The sequence below is a fragment of the Vespula pensylvanica genome, chromosome 1, assembly GCF_014466175.1.
Source record: "Vespula pensylvanica isolate Volc-1 chromosome 1, ASM1446617v1, whole genome shotgun sequence".
Lineage (NCBI taxonomy): Eukaryota > Metazoa > Arthropoda > Insecta > Hymenoptera > Vespidae > Vespula > Vespula pensylvanica.
The window spans coordinates 5,147,091-5,157,680 of record NC_057685.1 but is presented as its reverse complement, the minus strand read 5'-3'; the positions used below and the strand labels follow the sequence as shown (position 1 = coordinate 5,157,680).

At 35.1% G+C, this 10,590-nt stretch overlaps 1 protein-coding gene across 1 annotated transcript; it reads right to left on the bottom strand.

Moving 5' to 3' along the window:
• Positions 1-1,899: 1,899 nt before the first annotated feature.
• Positions 1,900-9,284, bottom strand: LOC122632299 (putative uncharacterized protein DDB_G0271606). Its single transcript, XM_043818956.1, has 4 exons — positions 7,150-9,284; positions 5,601-6,974; positions 4,256-4,784; positions 1,900-3,826 (listed from the first exon to the last, which is right to left on the bottom strand). Exons 1-3 carry the CDS (start codon positions 7,313-7,315, stop codon positions 4,342-4,344), a joined length of 1,983 nt encoding a protein of 660 aa, XP_043674891.1. The 5' UTR covers positions 7,316-9,284; the 3' UTR covers positions 1,900-3,826; positions 4,256-4,341.
• Positions 9,285-10,590: the final 1,306 nt, after the last annotated feature.

Here is a 10,590-nt window from a genome sequence, read left to right as displayed (position 1 = left end):
TGTACTGAATAAAATTGCTAACGGTGCCATTTCACGTTGCCCCATTAATTTTCGTAAATTTCGAGTACGCATCAGTTCGATCTGAACGAATATAGTACATGTAACAATGTACTTTACGTATCATTAATTAACTTCTTATTCTTCTTGTAATTTTTTTTCTTTCTTTCGTTTTTTATTTTTTTCCTTTTTCTTTTCGATATCTTTTCTTTTATTTTCTTTCTCTCTTTCCCTTTTTTTTTTTTTTGCATCGCTTCGTTTCGTTTCGTTTCGCTTCGTTTTTATTTTGTTTAGCTTTGTTTAGTTTTGTTTAGTTTTGTTTCTTTAATTCCTTTTTCTTTTTCCCTACATTACGCACGTTCAAAATCTTCAGTACCAAAATATCTCTATAATACATATATAGAACGCTTCGCGTGTAAGAAATAAGAGAACGGTTAATATAAAATAAAAAAAGTCACTATACAATTACATGAGCCCCACGATAGGCAACTAGGAAAGTTATACAAATCAAGCGTAATTTGTTGACTAGAGCTTAGAGTTTCTGTGCATCCTTCCTTTTTATCTTTCTTTCTTTCTTTTTCTATTTCTTTAATTTTTTTTTTATCCTTCCTTTTCTTTTTCTTTCTTTTCTATATTAATTACGAATTGCACTAATACTCCTAATTATTTCTTCGTCTCTTTGGTATCCTTATTTTTTATTAATTTATTTATCTTTTTTTTTTTTTTTATTATTTTTATTCTTTTTTCAATTTAATCTTCTTGGGTCTGCCTTGTGTACGTTCATTCGTGTAAATACTTGGTGAAATATCATGAATTATGTTCCACTGGTGTTCTTCGTTACCTTGTGTTACTTCATCTCTCTCTGTCTCTCTCTCTTTTCAAACTAGATCCTTCCTTCTTTCTTAATCATAAAGATCTAGCTATTTTTTTTATCTCTCTTTCTCTCTCTCTCTCTCTCTCTCTCTCTCTTTCATACGTTGTATCCGTGTGAAAAAAAAACTTTGGATTTTAATCGAATCGAAGTGATATAAACGCGCTTCCTCATCTCTACGATTAATAGTAAGAATCGATAAGTGATAAAACATGTATGTATATATAATGTATATGTATATGTATATGTGGAAATCGGTTATTAGTAACATACACACACAGACACACACATACGGACGTATGCGTGTGCGTGTCTATGTGTGTTTGTGCGAGTAGTTGTGTAGGCAGAGGAAATGATGTTCTATTATTCAGGGTAGCAGAGAACGAGTGACCCTTTTGCCTCTGAATAGTCATTTATGCGTTCAACAGGTGGTCCAATTAGCGCGAATTTTGATGAAAATGTCTCGTGAGATACCTTATATAACGAGTTGTATTAAGAATGTTCTCGAAAAAAAGAAAGAAAAAAAAAAAAAAGGAAAAAAGAAGAAAAAGAAAAAATAATTTTTCTGTATTTTTAAACTGGCGCGATCAGAGAGAGGGGAAGAAGAAGAAGAAGAAGAAGAAGAAGAAGAAGAAGAAGAAGAAGAAGAAGAAGAAGAAGAAGAAGAAAAAGTAGGAGGAGGGGAAGAAGGGACTTTCGCACAAACTCGTTGCTATGAATCTCCCTAAGATTCTCGAACCCTATTTTAACCCTTTACAGGTGTCAATTGGTCGAGTTCAAACACAATTATTACGTGATCTCTCTCTCTCTCTGCGATCTACCCCCTCTCACTTTGTATTTTTTTTTCCCTTCTAAATATTTTTTTTGTTTTTCTTTTTTTTTTGTTTTTTTTTGTTTTTTTTTAATGCATTTTTCTTCATCTATCTCATTTCGTATCTTTTTTTCATTTTTTTTGGCATAATTTTTTCTGTATCCTTTTTATTTTTTCTTTTTACTTCCTCAATTTTTTTTTCCTTTTTCTTTTTTTTCTTCTTTTTTTTTCTCCTTTTTTTTTTTTTTTTATTCGATTACTTATTTATCTTCCCTCGACGCTTTTTAAAAAAGCATTAAAGTACTTCTCTTCGTCTTCGTTATCCGACAAAATAATGGTCCCTCGATAATATTGCAACGATTTTTTGTTCATTTTTATCATTTCACTCTTATCCGGTTTCTCGTATATATCATATATAGATATACACATACGTATACATATATATACATATACATATATGTATATATGTATATATTTTTTTGTTCATTTGTTCTTCTTCTTCTTTTAATTCTTTCCTTTCGTCTTCTTTTTCATTGTTCATTTTTCTATTTCTTTTCTTTTCATTCTTCCTTTTTTTTTTTTTTTTTTTTTCGTTCAAAGGACGTTAATCTCGAGATATCAAAATGATCGCGAATACGTTATGATAAATGGGAAATTTATTTGAGAAGATTAAACGAGGACTGACTTCGTTTTAAAGACAAAACAGATGTGTTTACTATAAACGGATATTATCATCCTTTCTCACCAGAAACATATCTATGCATGTATGTATGAATGTATGCAAGTATATATTATATATATCTATGTGTATGTATGTATATACACACATATACAGGCTGATGTGATTCTCCAAAGTCAGTTCTCTCGTTGTTGGACCTTACGTACTTATATATGTATATATGTATACGTAACGTTAGTATCGTTTCAAAATAAATTTCCCTTTTTATACATTTTCGCGAGTACAAACGTGATTGTAATTTGTATGTATGTATACATGTATGTGAGTATGTATGTATGTACGTATGCACGTATGCATGTATACATGTATGCATGTACGTATGTACAAGCATAGTACATTTTCGGTCACATTTTCGGTAAATTTTCGCCTTAATTAATAAAATTTCTCGAAGATTAGGAAATATTAATAATAAGTTCGAAACTGGTCTGTGAAATCGATCCTATTGATTTATAGATCAAATTTCATTTTTTTTTCTTGTTCTTTTTTTTGTTTTTTGTTTTTTTTATGACTCATTATCACAACGTTCTCACGATAATCTCTCATGATTATCCTATTTTCGATGATATTCCGAGTTTTTTTTTCCTTTTTTTTTAAATGATTTTCAAACTTTATATATATATATATGTATGTATATATACATATATATTATTTTTTTGTCTTTTGCAAATTCGATCGAGATACATACGTCGAAGAGCAGGCTTATAGAAAAGATGACGCTTTGACGTTCGCGCGTCTCGTGTACATATGTATATGTATAAAAAAATTTATCCAACCCCCCTCCCCCAAGTCCTTGCCTGTTTCCTCCCCTCTCCTGCATCCCCACTATCCCACTCCGGCCGATAAAAGAAAAATTTCGCAAATATTTTTGTTCTTTTCGTTTCTTTTCTTTTCTTTTTTTCTTTTTTTTTTTTTTTTTAACACGGCGAAACTCTTCGAGAAGGAAACATACGTATTATTGTGTAATCGCTTTGGAACTAAGCGAACGCGAATGTAGTTAACAGCTGTAGAAAGTTTTCAAGCGAAGCGATCGAAAGCAGCAATCTTTCTCTTCTCTCTCTCTCTCTCTCTCTCTCTCTCCTCTCTCTCTCTTTCTTTATCTCTTTTTTTTCAATTTGAAAAATGAATCCATTGTTGCTTCGATCCGATATATGCGTGATCGAATAGAATGAGTTTGTTAGTCGAGATCGTTTAATCGGGGCAACGATCTCATTGGAATCCCCTTTCTGGTTCACCTATGGTAAGTTGCGTGTCTCCTACGTAAGAGTACAACTACGTATTCGGATCTATGTTGGCCTTTGATCGTGTTCCTTTTTGCTTGTTTCTTTTTTATTTTTTATTTGTAGACCGTTGATCTCCGTATCTCTCGGTTGCCCTGGATATTGTAGTCTATTTCTTTCACTGGCATGTGCTGCAAACGATGAATGTTCTGATTACAAAAGGATATGTGTGTGTGTGTATATATATATATAAAATGAGACTACATGCCCTAGTAACATCTAGTAACAAGATATAATTATATATGTTGTATGTATATTTTGGGATTATGTCAATAACTAAAATGTCAGAATTTGTAATATTTTGTATTATGTGAATAGAAAATAAAGTGTGTTCAAGTATTTTTTATTAGAAATTCTGACATTAGTTATATATTATTTAATAGATATTTATGATATTTAATATATAAATATCATGGGTATATAAAAATATATATATATGATATGATCTGTGATAATCTATGATAATAAGTCTACAATATCCAGATATAATATCACAATATATATATATATATATATATATATATATATATATATATTCAAAGGAAAAAGGAAAATCTTACCGAAATTTATCACGTTTCTGTAGTCGTTATTTTATGAAATATTAGTCGTCTTAATCCTTTGTTTCTTTTCAGGCACATTATATTTTTTACGGCGAGGTGTCAACGTCGTTGCTACTTTCATCGCCGTTTTCTCTTTGACACGCCGACTCGAGATGTTTGTTCAGGTACGACTTAAGGGCAAAGGACTTATGACACTTAGGACATTCGTAATTCTTATCGGCCGAATGAGTTTGCATATGGGCTCTTAAGTTGGAACGATCGGCGAACGCCTTACCGCAGTGTGCACATCCATATGGTTTTTCACCTGTATGACTACGTAAATGACCTTGAAGTAGCCAAGGCCTTGAGAACATCTTTCCACAAATACCGCAGCTATGAGTAAGTTTGTGCGTTAACATATGCATTGCCAAAGCTGGCATACTAACGTACGCTTTGCCGCAATGAATGCATTTCTTTGCCGATTGTGAGTCGATACTGCGATGGGTCTGCTTGTGTCTTGATAAATTCGATGAGGTTGCATATTGTTTACCTGAGAACAGCGAAAGAAAGATATATATATATATATTATATACATATATATATACGTATTTATTTTATTAGATGTAAATATTTAATGATATTTGAATATTCAATGAAAGTTTAGATTGATTAGTAATTTTTTCTTATAGTTATAATTTTTTTTATATAGATAATTAACAATGATATTTGTCTGAAATGAAAATTATTATAATTGTGTGTAGAAATGTAAAATCTATTAATTTGCTTGAAATTATTGACAGAAGTCATATATATATATATATATATATATATATATATATGTATATATGTATGTATCTAGTTATATTATTCGGTCACAATAGTGATTCGGTAGCAATAGAAATTCTGATCATTTTAAGGACCAGTCTATCTGTTGCTCTATGCAGTCGTGAAATTAGAGACAAGGAGAAAGAGAGAGAGAGAGAGAGGAGAGAGCGAGAGAGAGAGAGAGAGAGAGAGAGAGAGAGAGAGAGAGAGAGAGAGAGAGAGAGAGAGGATAATCAGCACGTTCTACTGCATTGCATTGTACGTATCAAGACTAATTTGCTGTGCCCATCCTCTAGTAACAGATAGAACTCATTAGCTAGTCCGCCGTGCTTATACTACTCAATGTCGAAGTTCGAAGCAAAATTATGCGATTACGTACTTCCTAAGTCCACCGAACACTCCAAATATATCATTATAATTTTTATTTCTCTATTATCATAGAACCTATATTAAATTCAATCGTTTGATAGAAAAAAAATATTTTATCGGATAGTAGTAGATTTAGGTTAAAGAAAATAAAATTTATTGAAGTAACACCTACCACATTCGCAACAGACGTAACGGCCAGTTTTCGATGTTTCCAAATTTTCAGCTGGTTCAGTTTCCGGTGTCTTTTGTAGAGAAAGTAGCTTCTTGTTTTTCGACCTGCCATCGGCGACCAGTAATGTGTCATAAGTGTAAGTGGCAGCTTTAACTTCCGTTTGTTCGGTAACAGTTTGCACTTCCTTGTCTCTTTGGCTAGGTTGAGAATTAGGATTATTGTTCTCTATGTCGCTGCTGCATTCGGACGTAGGTGGTGTCAATGGCGGCGCTGTCTCGATCGGTTGACTCTGATGATGATGAAGTTGTTGTTGTTGTGGTTGTGGTTGTGGTTGTGGTTGTGGTTGTGGTTGTGGTTGTGGTTGTTGTTGCTGTTGTTGTTGTTGTTGTTGTTGTTGTTGTTGATGCTGTTGTTGCATCGGTTGCTGATGCTGATGCTGATGCTGTTGTTGTTGTTGTTGTTGTTGTTGAGTTATAATCGACGTACATGGTATGGACGGCGTACTGTAAGTGAAGAGAATCTCTTGAACCGGTGAGAGTGGTATAAAGACACCACCCGATGTTTGCTGAACGATCGTCGTTGTCGGCTCATAAATGATACTCGTTGCTGCCTGCGGTGGTGGTTGTTGCTGTGGCTGATGATGATAGACGGTACCCGAACCGGTAAGATCGATCGTGTTTACTTGATAGATTGGTTGCTCGACAGGTTGGTACACCGTCATCTCTTGAACGTCAGTGGCAGGTGTTTCGATGACGCTTTGAGGACCGATCGCAACGCTCGGTGGTGGTAAAGGTGGCAACGACCTTGAAAGTTCGAGAAGATCGTGAGCTGCTTCGGTCTCGGCGGCCGAACGATCTTTGAACATCGAGGAAACATTTGAGGACGATATACTGTTGTTGCAACAAGACGTCGATCTTATTTTGGTATCGTCGATAGAATGTTCCGTAGGGTCATCGTTGATATATCTCGTAGACGTACAGGTAGAGGACAAGTTGGATGGATTATTTTGCGAGGAACGATGAGACGGCGAAAGAACGTTTGTCGTACCAAGTTCTCGCGTCTTTGACGTCGGCATGCTCGACATCGTCATTGTCGTCGTCATCGTCTTCGCCGTTGTCGTCGTAGCCGTCGTCGTAATCGTCGTCAACGTGGTGGTAGCCGTCGTTGTCGTTAATTTGACGTCATTGGATTCCAAGGACGACGGCGTTGATACGTTACTAGCCGATGTCGTGTAAGCTATCACCGTTGCCATCTCTACTTGAGGCAACTTCGGAGATTCCGACGCAGTACCCATCCCAAAATCTTCCTTCTTGCTCGTAGATTCTTTCGTATTGTTGTTCTCGGTGATGGTAGGCGTCCCCGTAGTTGTAATGTCTTTAACGACAGAGATAATAATCGTCAATGTCTAAACAAGAAATGTGTGCTTGTGCGCGCGCGTACGTGCGTATTAGAAAGCAAAAAGAAGAAAGAATTTATTGGAACATAACCCGTGTTGTACGTACAGATATTATATTCGATATATGTAAAATAAGTAATAATAGATGGATACCTTGCGCAACAGTGGGTGCAACGCTCCCTTCTATGGGTGAAACGGGCAACTGTATGGTCGTTGGCGATGGCGTGTTTCTACCACGACCCCAGCTTTCGAATCCTTTGGCAACGCTGGTAATGTACTTGTTGCACAGGGCCTTCTTAACCATGTAGCAGCGCGGCATCTTGAAGATTTATTTTAGTTTCCTTTTTCTTTTTTTTTTCCTTTTTTTTCTTTCTTTTTTTCTTCTTCTTCCTTTCGCGAATAATAAAAGAATTTTCTATCCGGTATATATAGACGACTCGTTGATCGTTTAGTATACAACAGTTACATATACAATCGATCCGTCGTCGTTTTGTACTACTCCGCCATTGATACTTCAAAGACTTTCAAATCCTCCCCCTCTTTTTTTTTTCTTCCCTTCTTTTTCTCTTTTCTTGTCTCCTTTGTCTCCCCTATCTCCTCTCGTCGAATTTCAAATCAATGTCGCAAACTCGTTTACATTCCCCTCGTCATATTTATCGAGATAATGAAACGTTATGGCTCACATCAATTTCATCTCGTTCATCATGTTCCTTTCTTCCTCCCTTCCTCCCCTCCTTTCACCGTTCGAATTGAATTTAAATCTTTGAAATTGTATGTATGTACGTCTACATACGTACCATACACATAGACCTACTTTGTTTTATCTCCTAATAATGCTCTCCGATCACAAGCCTTTGAGTCCTTTGATCAATGCATCAACGTATCATTCTGTTCATGAACCTCCTTTTGCGAATCTTTAAATACGCCATCGTCGTATCTGGCATCACACTTACTAACTTACTTACTTTATTTACTTACTTACTTGCTTATTTTTCTTCTATCCCCAAAAGTGGGTTGCAGTTAAAAAAATTAATCCTTCTTCTTCTTCTTCTTGTTTTTCTTTTTCTTTGTTTTCTTTCTCTTTCTCAGTTGTAAAATCGTCGACGTCCAAAACTATCATCGAAGTTTTGATCTCGTAGATAAATAATGCTTTATTATTATTAACGACGATGATCTCTCTTCATCGAATAGAAGAAAATCTTATCGAAGATTTTGTAAATCGCTTTATATATATATATATACGTATGTGTGTTTTCCGGTGTGTGTATGTGTGTATGTGTCTATGTATATATATACATATACATATATTGGTGTAAATTTCTCTGACTAAATCTCCAACACAGCGTCAGTGTTTATACTTTAATCCTAATTGTCGTTGCACGGTGATTAGAAGTCTATATATATATATATATATACATATATATATACATATATATGCTATGTATCTATATTTATATATATATATATACACATATATATGTATATAGAGATTTATTTCTTCTGTTCAAAAGCAGAGAATACTCGACGAATAATGATCAAGATGGACGAACCTTTAAGTTATCCGATAACCGTCCTGACACATACGTTTTTTTAATAACGTACACATTTAATGTATGTATGTGTGTATATATGTATGTATGTATGTATAACGATTAGAAACGTACCCGTTTGATCGTGCAATTGAAGTACATAATTTTATTTTCTCTTTTTTTTTCTTTTCTTTTCTTTTTCTTCCTCTTCCTTTTTTTTTTCCTTTGAGGATCGCTGCTCTATGGTATTTATAAGTGGATAAAAAGGTTAAATTTTTTCTCGGATGGATCGTGCGGTTTGCATCATTCGCATGTCTCTTTGGTTACCTTATCTGTAATATTGCTTTCGTTGTATATTCACTGGGTGGAAGATTATATCGCATTGCGAGAGCTCATCGATACACTTAACAAACGTACGATAGGAGCGTTGTCGACATGTAAATTGGATAAATATTTACATCTACTCTTACACATGTATTTTTATTCCTTTTTTCTTCTCTTTTCACACTTTATCACTATTTCTCTCTCTTTTTCTCTCTATCTTTCTATATATATATATTTTTTCTCTCTCTCTTTTTCTTACATTACTCTAGCTCCTTGTAATCGTATTCTTCCTTAATAATTCCTTAGTCAGGAGCATCTCTCGATTGTACAAGAATCTTTATCGATCATTTACACTTTCGTTAGAACGATTAAAGAATATTGCGATTTCTTGTAGCTCGTAGAATTGTGCACCGTGTCATGATATATTTTTATTTTATCTCTTAAAAGTTTGGAGTAGTAGAAGCAACGGCACCAGCAGCACCAGCAGTACCACCACCAATAGCAGCACCAGTAGTAGCAGTAGTAGTAGCAGTAGCAGTAGTAGCAGTAACAGCACCAGCAGCAGTAGCAGCAGCAGCAGCAGCAGTTGTCAAAAGTACGTATCTCATCGAAACAAAGAAAGGCGAGCCGTTGCTTTCTGTTTCGTTTGCGTTTCGTGCGAGCGTATCACCAAATATCACTGGTAAGAAATAATAAATCGAGAAAAAGAGGGGATGGTATGCGTACTCAAAAGTAGTACTAGTAGTAGTAGTAATAGAGTAGTAGTAGTAGTAGTAGTAGCAGTAGTAACAACGCTTTTGTTATCATAGCGTCGTTCACGTTCTTTTGCAGAGTTAGCAAAAGAGAGAGAGAGAGAGAAAGAGAGAGAGAAAGAGAGAGAGAGAGAGAGAGAGAGAGAGAGAGACAGGACAAGAGAATGAGAAATTAACAGTAGTAGTAGCAGCAGTAGTAGTAGTAGTAGTGGTAGAGAACGAATTGAAGTCTGATGATTTAACAGGAGTTCTCTCTCGGTCTTTGGCGTTCTTTCCTTGCTTCCTTATTTCTTTCCTTCTTTCCTTCCTTCTTTCTTTCGTTTAATTTTTTTTCCTTTTTCTTTTCGAAAAACGTCGCCAAGCGTCGAAGAGGGTGGGTGTGCCTTTTGCAGGGACGAGCAACAAGTTGGACAACAGGTCCGCCGTGTTTGTCTATCGGTGTGTGTACGGTACCGCCTTACGTGTATGGTCGATAGTCCCTCTAGCAAGAGTCTCCTCTCCTCGTCCTTCTTCACCGGCTGCTGGTTTTTCTTCTTCGCGTTCTTTTACAGATATATATATATATATATATATATATATATATATATATATATTTATATATATATGTGTGTGTGTGTATGTATAATTTTTAGGAAGAACGCTTTAGCAAAAGCAGAAAAGCTTCGAGTATAGAAGATTTTTAATAATCCTTCTCTCTAGTCTCTTCGTACTCGTTGGCTACAGCAAACGATATTTGTCACTTTTTGGCGTAAGCAAGAAAGAGAGAAAGAGAGGGTTGGAAAAGGAGAGGGAGGGAGAAAAAGAGAGAGGGGGAGAGAGAGAGAGACAGGTAGATAGATGGATGGATAGGGAAAAAGAAAAAGATATATATATATATATATATGTCTATATATATATGTATATGTATATATAGATAGAGTCGGTAACACAGAAGGGAGGCTCTCCGTCGTTCTTTCCAGCACTGGCTGACACTGCCTTCGGTCCTCGGT